Source organism: Microcaecilia unicolor, chromosome 11 (assembly GCF_901765095.1).
Source record: "Microcaecilia unicolor chromosome 11, aMicUni1.1, whole genome shotgun sequence".
In the NCBI taxonomy this organism is placed as follows: domain Eukaryota; kingdom Metazoa; phylum Chordata; class Amphibia; order Gymnophiona; family Siphonopidae; genus Microcaecilia; species Microcaecilia unicolor.
In genome coordinates this window covers 178,388,221-178,402,838 of record NC_044041.1, presented here as the reverse complement: position 1 = coordinate 178,402,838, position 14,618 = coordinate 178,388,221, and the positions used below count along the sequence as shown (strand labels likewise).

Genomic DNA, 14,618 nt, shown 5'->3' with positions numbered 1-14,618 from the left:
CTACCTAAATGTTGAGATGGTCGACCTTAGAGATGAACAACCTCAGTTTTCGCCAATAATGGAAACCGAGGACGCCCATCTCAAAAACGACCAAATGCAAGCCCTTTGGTTGTGGAAGGAGCCAGCATTCGTAGTGCACTGGTCCCCCTCACATGCCAGGACTCCAACCGGGCACCCTAGGGGACACTGCAGTGGACTTCACAAATTGCTCCCAGGTGCATAGCTCCCTTACCTTTGGTGCTGAGCCCCCCAACCCCCCCCCCAAAAAAACCCACTCCCCACAACTGTACACCACTAACATAGCCCGAAGGGGGGCACCTACATGTGGGTTTCGGGTGGGTTTTGGAGGGTTCACATTTACCACCACAAGTGTAACAGGTGGGGGGGGATGGGCCTGGGTCCGCCTGCTTGAAGTGCACTGCAGTACCCACTAAAAACTGCTCCAGGGACCTGCATACTGCTGTGATGGAGCTGGGTGTGACATTTGAGGCTGGCATAGAGGCTGGGAAAAATTTTTAAATTTTTTGGGGGGGTGGGAGGGGGTTGGTGACTACTGGGGGAGTAAGGGGAGGTCATCCCCCATTCCCTCCGGTGGTCATCTGGTCAGTTCGGGCAGCTTTTTGAGGCTTGGTCATGAAAAAAATTGGACCAAGTAAAGTCCGCCAAATGCTCGTCAGGGACGCCCTTCTTTTTTCCATTATCGGCTGAGGACGCCCATCTCTTAACCTCACCCCCGTCCCACCTTCGGTACACTGCCGACACGCCCCCGTGAACTTTGGTCATCCCCACGACGGAAAGCAGTTGAGGACGCCCAAAATCGGCTTTCGATTATGCCGATTTGAGTGACCCTGAGAGAAGGGCGCCCATCTCCCGATTTGTGTCAGAAGATGGGCGTCCTTCTCTTTCGATTATGCCACTGTATGTCTATCATTAAGCATGCCAAAATGAATTTATGCTACTATTCTATAAATTTCTCTTCAGTCTCTCTAGGGAAATTAATACATTTTGTGGTCCTCTTTCAAATGGCTCCTAAGACCTATACAAACACTCTTGAAAAAGCCACATATTAGAGCCGTGTGTGCCAATGACTGAGTGTACGGTTTCTAAAGTGAACATTAAGGCTGCCAGTTGAATCCAGATTCGCAGGACAGGGTTGATCCAGTCATGGGTTTAACCCAGTGCATGCTAGAACTTGTAGTCTTGCTTTTCTTAGGGAATGTAATGGAGAAATCAGAACTATAAGGCCCTGCATGCAACGGGGTAAACCCAGGACTGGATCAACCCTGTCCTGCGAATCTGGATCCAGTTGGCAGTTTTAGTGAACATAACAAGAAAGTTTTGCCCACCGATGCAGTAAGTTAATCATATGCAAATTTGAAGAATGCAGAGCTGGTGCACTAATCAGGGGAAGCCTACCAGACATATTTGCATCCCCACCCCCTACCCCCAATATTCTGCTGCTTTCACATGCTCCTTTTTTTGCTTTGTCTGCAGGTAAGGGCTGCTGGCATTTTCGAGCTCAAGGTTCACTCTTTCAGCAGTTCCCGGAGTCTATGCAGGAGTGGTCGTCCCTGCCGCCTCTTTTTCCGAGTATGTCTGAAGCATGCCCAAGCCGTGGTCTCTCCAGAGCCCCCTTGCACCTTCGGAGCAGCCCTCAGTGAAATCATCTCAGCAGATCCTGGATCTATTGCAGCCAGCAACCCTATCCGTGTACCCTTTCATTTCAAGTGGCCGGTAAGAGCAAAATAACACCTGGGAATCCCTCCCTCTCCCTAATACGTGACAAACAATTGCCTCCTTCCAACAGTACCTGGATGTGTTCTACATCAGAATAACTATCAGAGAAAGAAAATTGTGGAGGGATATTTTTGATGGATTTAGGAGCTGATCATTGGGAAACTCTCTGGCATGCCTTTAAGAGACAAAGGGAGATGAGGTGTGTCTCAGATGGCTGCTGTTGGGTGCAAATAGTTGTTGGAGTTCTCTTTGGTAAGGTATCCTATGGCATATGGTTGATATGATCTGACTGCCATGACTTGGGGATGGGACAGTGTTTGTGGGGAATGTCTATGGCATGATATTGGGTAGCTGGTGATTGATATAGAAGGGGTGGGATGTTGTGCTTATTTTTTGGCATTGTCTTTAACACAATCAATATGGTTTTATTATATTATTTGCATTATTTATATTTTTTTTCTATTTTTTAGGATTGTGATCTGCCTAGGTTTCTTGTAGGGTATGATGCGGGATATAAATATTGATTTAAAATACTCTTGATGGGGATTCTCTCTTGCATGGCATTGGGTAGCAGAGTGATGATGGGAATCTCTCTGGGGCAGTCTTGTGCCTGACTATTTTATTCCTGTTTTCTGATTTTCAGGGAACTTTCTCTCTCATCATTGAATCCTGGAATACGAACACTGCTGATGCATCCACAGGTGAGGAATTCCCACTTTGGTCGTTTACACAGCCATGAACTTGTGATCCATTCCACCGAATCAGGTCTGGTTCCCCACCGATATCCTTGTCTTCTCTTTCCCCAATCATCAGAGGCCCTTATTTCTTTATCTACGTCAGTTATAAATCCCCCACTCTTTGCAAGAACTCAAATCAGCGTAATGAATTTAAACAGTAGAATGTGGAAAATGGAATGAGTTCAGAACTTTATAAAATGCCAACATTAATTTACCTTTGGGAAATATAGAAACACAGAAATCAGATAAATCAGATGATTTTGATAAAGACGTTAGATCGATATTACTTTTTTTGATAGCGTGTGTTAACTGTAACCATTGAAACATTTGGTTGGGAGGTAGGTCATAATTACGAACTATCATCTTCAAATGAAAGAAAAGCCTGTCCAAATAGGAGTTGATTTAATGACCAAATATTTAGTTGCTGCCATAATTAGCTTTCTTTTCAATTTTGAATTTAGGGTTATACCAAATAGAAATTTGAGAAGAGCTCCAGGCATTCTTATTTATAACTTTATCAATTTGCAAAAGAGCAAAATTTGTATCTTTGATTAATTTATTATTGAATAAATTATGTGATAAAGATATTGTAATAAGCAAAGAGGTAGGTACTGGTGAGGTGTGCGTTGAGACGGATAGCCCTAATTATAGCTACACGATGCTACGTTCCACTTAGGAGTTGCTAACCAGAAATGGGGAATACAAGAAAGATGATCACAATACCTCTATATCACTCAACCACACCTTAAATATTATGTGCCTTTCTGATCACCCCATCTCACAAAAGATGTAACAGATCTAGAAAGGGTACAGAGAAGGGCAGCACAAATGATAAAAGGGATGGAAGAGCTCCCTTATGAGGAAATAGCTATAAATAGGTTAGGGATTTTCAGTTTGGAGAAGAATGATGGGGTATATTCTAAAGGTCTATAAAACTATGAATGGGGTAGAACATTAAATTGAGAATAATTATTTACCCTTTTCAATAGTACAAGGATTAGGGGACTCTCAATGCAAATAAATAAGAGGAGATTTAAAACAAATGAAAGACTGTCTTTTTTTTTCACTCCACACACAACTGGGCTGTGGAATTTTTTTGCTGGAGGATGTGGTGAAGGCATGAATGTAGCAGGTTTTCAAAGCAGCTTGGACAAATTCCCGGAGGAAAAATCCATAAATAATTATTAACTAAGTAGACTTGGAAAAAGTGGCTTATATTGAAAGGCGCAGAAGAATGGCGCCAATGTGTACTTCACTTTAGGGTTTGCCTGGCCCGTGCACACATGAGCTGCGCTTACCGTGAAACTCTTGCGCGCATGTGCTAGGCATGTGCCTCCCCCTTACTTTCGGTCTCACAGCACACATATAATTTGAATGCCATTAGCTTTGAGCGTCGGAGGACTATTTTTGTGCGCTGCTCTTGTGGTATGGGTTGGCGCTGTTTGCTATAGTGCCGGAGCTTTGAGCATCGTGGCACTAGAAAAGAGAGAGCCGGGTCAGGCAAATGGGATGGGTGACAAGATCCAATACAGAGTTCCCAGCCGTTTCCTTGACCTACCTGTCCATCTATCTATCTAGGCTAGACTGTAATCTCCACAGAGAAGGGACTCTTATGCAGTTCTGTACAGTGCTGTGTACATTTTGTAGCACTATATAAATGTATAGTAGTAGCAAGGAGTGGGAGAGAGAAACTGAAAGGTGAGAGGACAAGGGATGAAAGACAAATGAGAGAAGGGGAAGAGGAGAGAGAAGTGGAAGGGGTGAAATGTTTCTGGGTATTTATTAAAAATGTCATTACTGTAGAAGGCCCTTCCACAGCCTAAGAATTACTGTGGCTTCCCTTGGAGAAAAGGCGGCTGAGGGGAGATATGATAGAGGTCTATAAGATAATGAGTGGAGTTGAACAGGTAGATGTGAAGCGTCTGTTCATGCTTTCCAAAAATGCTAGGACTAGGGGGCATGCGATGAAGCTACAATGTAGTAAATTTAAAACGAATCAGAGAAACTTTTTCTTCACTCAACGTGTAATTAAACTCTGGAATTCGTTGTCAGAGAATGTGGTAAAGGCGGTTAGCTTAGCGGAGTGTAAAAAAGGTTTGGAAAAGTCCATAGACCGTTATTAAATGGACTTGGGGGAAATCCACTATTTCTGGGATAAGCAGTATAAAATGTTTTGTACATTTTTGGGATCTTGCCGGGTATTTGTGACCTGGATTGGCCACTGTTGGAAACAGGATGCTGGGCTCGATGGACCTTTGGTCTTTCCCAGTATGGCAATACTTATGTACTGTGAATGTATATCAGGGGTATAGAATTGGATTCAGCTTTCACTGTATAGTAAGTGCACAGGCTGAGCTTGAACTGTATAATAAGGACAGAAATTCAGATCCCACTGTACAATACAGGATAACAATCCGCCTCCTGCTATAAGACCAGAACTGACCTGCAGGAGTCAGGCTCTCACATTATAATAAGCACAGGACCCTAGTTTCTACTCTGTAATAAGGGTAAGCAATGACCACCTGCTCTTGAATAAGGAAAGGAACTGAGTTCCTAGGACAGAAATGCAGGAGTTCAGGCCTCAATTGCCACAAACAGCCAGGTTTCAGGATATCCTTAATGAATATGCATGAGATGGATTTGCATACAGTGGAGGCAGTATCTCATGCATATTTAAGCGCATGTGTGGACGTTCCTTTGGGCACACCCACGGGCATTTGGTTTTGATGGAGTGCTCAATCCTTGCGGTAGCTGAGTATTTGACCTCTGATGACGCTTTAATAGCGAAACACGTGCGTGTAGGGTCTCTGCGTGTGTTTGGATGAAGCTGTAAGAACAAGAAGCGACCAACATGGAGTCAGCAGTTATTAGATAAAGTGATGTCCTCTGGTCCTGTATGGAATATGGAAATGGCTGCCATGTTTGCAAGTATCCATCTTTTTGGTGAAGAAATACAGTTGTATTGAACATTGACATATGAGAAGATTAAGTGAAAGTCCAGCGTGAAATACGCGTTATAAACAACTATTTCTTTGCAACGGAGTAATTAAAGACTATACCATGTTGCAGTGACTATGAGGAATATGGACTGAAATTTGCACTAGTAATGTATGAATATTTAGTAAATGGTGCTGGTTACGTTGTTTGTAGGGATGAGTGATTATAAGAATGTGTAGCAATGTTGGTGTGTGTTAAAATTTTTAACGATAGGAGAAGCAATGTGTTGAACAAAACTTGAGATAACAATACTGCATTTAATAAAAAAAGTGATTATAGATGTCGTAACAGTTGTTATAGAATTTGTAAGATTTATATAGTACAACTAATTATTGAGAGTGCACCTAGAGTAGAACGATGCATATTTATTAGGGATATCCTGAAAACCTGACCTGTTTGTGGCGCTCCAGGCTTGAATTCCTACATGCCTGGCCTAGGAGTTCCTTCTTGCTCTCATTCCTGTCCTGTTGCGTCTGATGCTCTGGGGATGAGGTTGGGTCTCTGGTCACTCTTCAGTGTTGTTCAGTTGATTGTGGTTGTTGTGGCTTTGCTAGTCTCTGATGCACGCTTCCTCCTCACCACCCCTCCAGAGAACGCAGAGAACCTGGTGAGTCGTCTGGCAACACGGCGGCGGCTGGCTGTAGGTGAGGATTGGTCTCAGGACGTGCATTTGGGTGAACAGAGTGAACTGCGCTACTCTTACCATGTGATGTGTGATGAGTACTACCACGGGGACAGCTGCTCGGACTACTGCCGGCCTCGAGATGACCCCTTCGGACACTACAGTTGTGCTGAAGATGGCACCCGGCTCTGCCTTGCTGGTTGGAGAGGAGACTACTGCTCTGAGCGTGAGTATCCCTCTGCTGCATCCTCAGGAGAGTAGAATCTGCCACACAGGCTGCCCTTGCTCACAATCCTGTTTCAACAGTGGCATGCAGCTGGTGCTTAGGGTAGGTGCAGGTAGGGTTACCATATGGCTCCAGAAAAAGGAGGACAGATTAATCCAGTCCGGGTTTTATTTCCATTGCTTTCAGTGGAAGTAAAATCTAGACTGGCTCAATCAATCTATCCTCTTTTTTCTGGAGCCATATGGTAACCCTAGCCGGGCAATGGTATTACACACACTAGGCAAACCTACAGCTTTGAATCTCTCCCTTCCCCTCATGATCTTTCAGGTTCCTAGAGCCCACGCCACAAGGTTTTTAATAGCTAAATTCCACAATTATTAGTTACCTGAACGTCATCTTTCCCAGAATGATCCTATATAGACATCATATTTTTTAAATATTAAACAAGTAAAGGCACAGGGTTGATGGTTCACTGAATTTCTGTGACTGTCAAAATCTATTTTGCTTCCACCACCCCTCTCCCCCAGAAAGTGCTGCCCTAGGCAACCACCTGGTTTGCCTAATGGTTAAGCCAGCCCTAGGGAAATGTAAAAAAGAGCAGAGCTGTACTGTCTAACCCTTCAAGTTTCCAGCAGTCATCGAAACACAGAAAAATGAAGGCACATAAAGATTATATGGCCTATCTAGTCTGCCCATCCATACCATCTGCTTTCCCTTCCTTCTCCCTTAGAGATCGTAGGTACGTAGAAACATTGAAGTCAGATAAAGGGTCTCCTAAAACTGGAGACGACTGATGGATCCATCAAAGGCTATTAAGCATAACTTCCATAAACTTCTCTGCTTATGTATCCCAAGGAAATACTGCAGGTTAACTCAGTATTGTATGGAGCTCTTTCTTGTTTTCCTTTGTCCTGCTTCCTGAAGCTTGCATTAAGAAGCCCAGTGAATAAACCTTCCCCTCTGCCACCCCATCCTGTTGCTCATGGACATGCCATCCAAACAAAAGGAAGCATGGGGCTTTAATCAGTGAACAAAGTGTCCTGAGCTGCAGCATATGGTGGCTGAGTTATCGCACAAGGGGGGGGGGAGAGGGTGTGCTGTATTCAGGCTGTGATCCCCTGAGACCCTCCTGTATTCCCTCAGCAGCCTGTCTCCTAGGAAGGACAAAGCAGAGGGGTTTGGGGGAAGGAATGTTAACCAGCTTTCACACCACTCCCCTTTGTCTGAACTTGTGGAGGGAGGGAGGGGGGAGAAGATGTTTTCCCTGGCAGCCCCTGTTCCTAAGGTCTGCTTGTTAAGCTGAGCAGAGTGCGATTGCAAAGGGGTCACTTGCTTTGCATTCAGGCAACTGGCCAGACCCCAGGCTGCCATTGTCCCTAGGACAATGGAGGTGGATGCGCTGAATGTGGGAGCGTGTGAGCTCCAGCTTTCCCCCACCCCCCACCCCTCCTTTGCCTGCTGACATGTGGCCCCTTTGTTCAGGCACCAAAGGCAGCAGGTGCCAGATGTTGTTGCCCTGTTTAACATGTTAAGATCCCACTGAATTTCTCTCTCCTTTTCTTTCTTCCCTCTGTTTACCATATTTACAGCCATTTGCTTGCCGGGCTGCAGTGAAAGCCACGGCTACTGTGAGCGGCCCGGGGAGTGCAAGTGCCGCATCGGTTGGCAGGGCCGAGCTTGTGACCAGTGCATTCGGTACCCAGGCTGCCTCCACGGCACCTGTGCCCAGCCATGGCAGTGCAACTGTCAAGAGGGCTGGGGAGGACTCTTCTGTAACCAGGACCTCAACTACTGCACCAACCACCGGCCCTGCAAGAATGGAGCCACCTGTACCAACACCGGCCAGGGCAGTTACACCTGCAGCTGCAGACCTGGCTTCACCGGCATCAGCTGTGAGATCGAGACCAACGAGTGCGATAGCAACCCCTGCAAGAGTGGAGGCAGCTGCAACGTCAGTACCGCACCCTTTAGCCCACTTCTGAGTTATGAATGTGATTATAAAAATGCTGGCAAGTTGTAAGAGGGGGATTTTGGGCCAGTCCTGATTTTCTGACCATTACGATAGTAACTTAGTAGATGACGGCAGATAACGACTTGCTCGGTCCATCCTGTTTGCCCAATAAGATATATGCATCATATGCTATGAGCTTAACAAATGTGTTCTTGACCTTGATCTGTCCTTGCCATTTTCAGGGCACAGACTGTAGAAGTTTGCCCAGCATTGGTCTTACTCCCCAACTACTGGACTTACCGTCTAAGCACTGCTAAGTTTTATTTTGATTCCATTTAGGAATCTTTTCTGTTTATCCCAAGCATTTTTGAATTCTGTTGCCATTTTTGCCTCCACCGTTTCCCGTGGGAGGGCATTCCAGGCATCTATCACCCCACCCATGAAAAAGTACTTTATGACATTACTCCTATTCATCTTGATACATTATGGACCCTCACCACTGATTTCAATGGGTAGAATCACACAACTTTTAGAATGGAAGTTTAAACCCAGGACTGGCCACAAAGTCTAACTGGGTAGCTTTGCAATTCTGTTATATAATAATAGAACTGTGATACACTGGTTCCGCATAATTAATGTGAGGCTCTCAGGTATCTCTGCTGCATTACTGGTGTTTCATAAAGGGAACAAACATAGCAGGACTTCCCAAACTAGACCCCGTAGCCCAGTCCTCAGGGCACACCCAACCAGTTGAGTTTTCAGGATATCCATAATGAATAATCATGAGAGAGATTTGCATACACTGCCTCCTTAGTATGCAAAGTTCTATCATGCACATTCATTGGGGATATCCTGAAAACCCGGACTGATTGAGTGTGCCCCAAGGACTGGGTTGAGAATCACTGCCATAGCTAATCAGGTTTTCAGGATATCCATAATGAATATGCATGAAAGAGTTTTGTATACCAAGGAAGCAGTACATGCAAATTGATCTCTGGCCAACAGCCAAGAATGCAAGCCATTGATTGGCTAATCGTCCAGCAATAGTTTAAAAGTCTCAGGGTTCTGGGAGGGCACAGCACAAATTGGTTGGTGTTAGAGAAGTGGTTTATACATTTTGATTTGGTTAGTGGGTTATTGGTTTGGTTTGGGGTTTTTTTCTAGGCAGTTTCTTCCTGCTCCTTTTCCAACTCTGTTGCAACTGGCCTCTACTGGGCTACAACAGTGCTTCTTCTCAACCCAGTCTTTGGGCACACCCAGGCAGTCGCGTTTTCAGGATATCCATAAAGAATAAGCACCGCCTCCTTGGAATCTCCTTGCTGGAACTGAGTAACTTGGAAGCTCTGAACCTTCATTCACATCTACTGGGACATTTCCTCCTATTTTTATATCCCCCTTTAAATTTGGCCCAACCATCATAATGACACTCCTTGGCTAGAGCCCACAAACTGTGGACTTTGAGTCTGGCCATTAGGTGATGCTGTTAAGATTGGCCGAGATTCCATACCCACCGGGAGTTAAATGCTGCCTGTGTTGGAAAATGCTGGGTTCTGATTGGCCAGTGGCTCAGTAATAATTTCTAGCTCTTAAAATGTTACGTAATTGAGGCTTCTGATCAGGATACAGTTCTCAGTCACAATGCTGGGGTATGGGGGATACTGATGATTAGTGGTCCAATGATGTTGGCTGATGACCCAGCAGTTTCTCCTGGCCATATTAATGATTGTGTCTTCCTCCCAGGATCTGGAGAATGATTATAAGTGCACCTGCCCACAGGGCTTCTATGGAAAGAACTGTGAGATCAGTGCGATGACCTGTGCTGACAAGCCCTGCTTCAACGGCGGCACTTGTGCGGAGAAACCCAGTGGGGGTTACACCTGCCGCTGTCCTGTAGGTTACCATGGCTCCAACTGCGAGAAGAAGATTGATCGCTGCAGCAACAACCCCTGCCTGAATGGTAAAGATAGTTGGGTTTTTTTTCAAATTTATAATTTTTTAATTATTTTTATTTCTATTCCCACATTAGCCCAAGTGAAACTCAGGTTCAATGTGGCTTACAATATAAACATAAAAGAAAATTGATAAGGAACTAAATAATATTCAACAGTGAGTTCTAACATGGTTGAAGATTGAGCTAAAAAAGTAAGTTTTCAATAAATTACAAAATAACCCATAATCACTAGTATATCTAATTTGTTTAGGAAGAGAATTCCAGATTTTGGTGCATTGGTAAGAAAAGTTATCATTGTGGATTGTTTTGTAAGATATATTTCTGCAACTGGGGAAATGTAAAATGAGATGTTCTCTGGATGATACGGAAGCATTGCATGGAGGTAAATCAATGAGTTCATTCATATAGGACGGTGACAAACCAAATAAAATTTGATGGACCAATGCACATAGCTTGAACGAAATTCAGCTCTTTATAGGTAACCAGTGTAGATTATGAAGGATTGGAGTCGCTTTAGCAAAACACGGTGATTTACAGATTAGATGGGCAGCCGTGTTTTGAACAGTTTGTAGTTTTTTTAAGAAGGCTGCATTTAATTCCAACATAGATGGAATTACAATAGTCGATTTTTGTTAGAACAAGAGATTGGGTTATGGTACGGAAAACTGTTGTTTTTTTTTTTTTTTTGTGAAAAATGATCGCAATCTCTTTATTTCCAAAGCATATGGAAGGAACTAGAAACAACATTCGAGACTTGACTTTCTAAGAATAAAAACTGGTCAATTGTAACCCCTAAGATTTTCATTGAGGATACAACAGGATACGTTATATTATTAATTGTAAAATCTTTGAGAAAAATCAGATGATAAGGATTTGTTATTAATACAAATTTAGTCTTCTCAGTATTAAGTTTCAATTTAAAATTAGAAGCCCGGGAAACAGTTAGTTTTGTCCTCTCTGAAGTTAAACATAGGTTGATGGACTACTAGTAGGGGCATTTTCGAATGAGAAGGGCACCCATCTTCCGACACAAATTGGGAGATGGGCGTCCTTCTCTCAGTGTCGCCCAAATCGGCATAATCGAAAGCCGATTTTGGGTGCCCTCAACTGCAGTCTGATGCAGGGACGACCAAAGTTCACGGAGGCGTGTCGGAGGCGTAGCGAAGGCGGGACTTGGGCATGCTTAAGAGATGGGCGTCCTCGGCGGAAAATGGAAAAAAGAAGGACGTCCCTGACGAGCATTTGGTCAACTTTACTTGGTCCATTTTTTTTAACGACCAAGCCTCAAAAAGGTGCCCAAACTGACCAGATGACCACCGGAGATGACCTCCCCTTTCTCCCCCAGTGGTCACCAACCCCCTCCCACCCTAAAAAAAATTTTTTTTTTAATTTTTTGCCAGCCTCTATGCCAGCCTCAAATGTCATACCCAGCTCCATGACAGCATTATGCAGGTCCCTGGAGCAGTTTTAGTGGGTGCAGTGCACTTCAGGTAGGCGGACCCAGGCCCATCCCCCCCCCCCCACCTGTTACACTTGTGCTGGTAAATGTGAACCCTTCAAAACCCACCCGAAACCCACTGTACCCACATGTAGGTGCCCCCCTTCACTCCTTAGGGCTATGGTAGTGGTGTACAGTTGTGGGGAGTGGGTTTGGGGGGAGTTGTGGGGCTCAGCACCGAAGGTAAGGGAGCTATGCACCTGGGAGCAATTTGTGAAGTCCACTGCAGTGCCCTCTAGGGTGCCCAGTTGGTGTCCTGGCATGTGAGGGAGACCAGTGCACTACGAATGCTGGCTCCTCCCATGACCAAATGCCTTGGATTTGGTTGTTTTTGAGATGGACGTCCTCGGTTTCCATTATCGCTGAAAACCGGGATGACCATCTCAACATTTAGGTCGACCATCTCTAAGGTCGACCTAAATGTTGAGATTTTGGCGTCCCCGACCGTATTATTGAAACGAAAGATGGACGCCCATCTTGTTTCGATAATACGGGTTACCCCGCCCCTTCGCCAGGACGTCCTTAGAGATGGGCACCCTTAGAGATGGTCATCCCCGTTCGATTATGCCCCCCCCCCACATATCATATGGGAATACATGGAAAGGACAATGAAAATTCATGCTGTAAGGGGTCCCCTTTTGCGTATCTGACTATCACTCTGGCTTCCACCTGTAGCCATGAGACCTGGCTAGCATTTAATCCAGAGATACTTCTCTTTTGGCATCGTTCCGGATCACCAAATATCAGGGCAAGGGGAATATGTATATCTGTGTGCAGCATCAGTCCCAGCTCCAGGGAACTTGGAGCAGGGGCTTGAGGTGGGCAGGCTGGGGTGACAATGGCCCCTGTTATTTGTGTATCACTGAAAGCACTTCCCAAAATAGCTTATGTTGCTACATTTGTACCCCGCGCTTTCCCACTCATGGCAGGCTCAATGCGGCAGGCAATTGAGGGTTAAGTGACTTGCCCAGAGTCACAAAGAGCTGCCTGTGCTGGGAATCAAACTCAGTTCCTCAGTTCCCCAGGACCAAAGTCCACCACCCTAACCACTAGGCCACTCCTACAAATCTTACACTCCAAATCTTAAGTACAAGGAGTGACTTCTGCAATGTTATGCCAGGGACAGAGAAAATGACTGGCAGATGAAGACCATATGGACTGTCCAGTCTGCCTTTCCATACCATCTACTATCCCTTCCTCTCCCTTAGAGATCCTATGTGCTTGTCCCTTGCTTCCTTGAATTCAGATAGTCTTTGTCTCCACCACTTTCACTGGGAAGCCATTCTGCACATCCACTACGCTACCCTTTCTGTAAAGAAGTATTTCCTTAGGTTACTTCTGAATCTATCTCCTTTCACCTTCATCCTTTCAATTGAGACCCACCTCTTTATACCATTTATACCAAAGAGGTATTTAAATGTCTCTCTCATATCTCCCCTCTCCAGCCTTTCTTCCAAAATATTACATATTGAGGTCTTTAAGTCTGTTTTATGACACAGCCCACTGACCATTTTAGTATCCACCTTCTGGACTGCTTCCATTCTGTTTATATCTCCAGAATTGTGCACAGTGCTCTATGCACAATTAGATTGTAAGCCTTCCAAGAATGGGGAAATATCTGATTGTAACTTGCCTTGAGCTACTATTAAGAAGGCATTAGCTAAATCAAGATCTTAAATTTACCAAGAGATATGACACATGTTCCATGTTTTAATGCTAAAAAATGCAGGGTCATGCATTTTGGCTGCAAAAGCCCATGTGAGCAGTACAGTACAGAGGCTGAAGTACTTCTGTGCATGATAGAAAAGTGGGACTTGGGGGTGATTGTATTTGATGGTCTTAAGGTGGACAAACAGGTAGAAAAGATGTCAGCAAAAGTCAGAAGGATGCTTGGGTGCATACGGAGAGGAATGGCCAGCAGGAAAAAAAGAGGTGATAGTGCCTCTGTATAAGTCTCTGATGAGACCTCATTTAAGTGTGTACCTGAGACAATGAAGAGTTAAGTGACTTGACCAAGATCACAAGAGCCACAGTGGGATTTGATCAAGGCTTCTCTGGTTCTCTACTATTATGCTATTCCTCCTAATCCCCAAACTCTTCTGACCCGGTAATGTATATGGAGTGCATGAGACAGCTTGCTGTGGACATATACCTGATTCCTTTGCTTTTCTCTTGGCTTAGGTGGACACTGCTTGGACTTGGGCCAGAGAATGGTTTGCAAATGCCGTACTGGCTTCAACGGTGTCCGTTGTGAGCTGAACATCGATGACTGTGCAAGGAACCCATGTGCCAACGGTGGTACCTGTGTGGATGGGATCAATAGCTACACCTGCTCCTGCACCCTGGGTTATGGCAGCAAGGACTGCAGCGTGCGCATGGATGCCTGCGGAAGCAACCCTTGCTCCAATGGTGCTACCTGTTACACCCACTTTTCAGGACATGTGTGCGAGTGCCCCCCGGGCTTCATGGGTCCCAGCTGTGAGTTCAGGGTCAAGGACCCCACCCCATCCCCAAGCCGCCAGGCAGCCGATGACTCATTCCCAGTTGCCCTGTCTATCTCCTTTGGCCTGGGGCTGGTGACTTTAGCTTTGATGGTGTGTGCTGCTGTGCTGGTCCTCAGGCAAGTGAGGCTGAACCAGAAACAAGGAAAAGGGAGCAGCAAGGGTGGCCTGGAGACGATAAACAACTTGAAGGAGAGGGACTCTTTTCTTATTGCACCAGGGCGTTTCAAGATACCCAACAAGGAGCCTCGGTTCAGCACAGACTGTCTCAGCAACAAATTCAACTACAAGCAGAAACTCCTGGAGCGAAATGTCACCGAGGGACAGCCTGCTGGTAAAAAGAAGCAGGAGAAGTGAGTGTGCAGCCTTGCAATTTTCATCTGGTCCATAGCCTTTCT

General features: G+C 45.1%; 1 protein-coding gene across 2 annotated transcripts in view; it reads left to right on the top strand.

Annotated features, from left to right (window-relative positions):
- Positions 1-14,618, top strand: part of LOC115481093 (delta-like protein C) — a 57,470-nt gene that overhangs the window by 31,757 nt on the left and 11,095 nt on the right. For both annotated transcript variants that reach the window (XM_030220117.1, XM_030220118.1), the window contains exons 2-7: positions 1,495-1,734; positions 2,381-2,438; positions 6,062-6,319; positions 7,909-8,270; positions 10,011-10,227; positions 13,901-14,573. In XM_030220117.1, the coding sequence (XP_030075977.1) occupies positions 1,495-1,734; positions 2,381-2,438; positions 6,062-6,319; positions 7,909-8,270; positions 10,011-10,227; positions 13,901-14,573 (1,808 nt within the window). The remainder of the gene's footprint in view (positions 1-1,494; positions 1,735-2,380; positions 2,439-6,061; positions 6,320-7,908; positions 8,271-10,010; positions 10,228-13,900; positions 14,574-14,618) is intronic.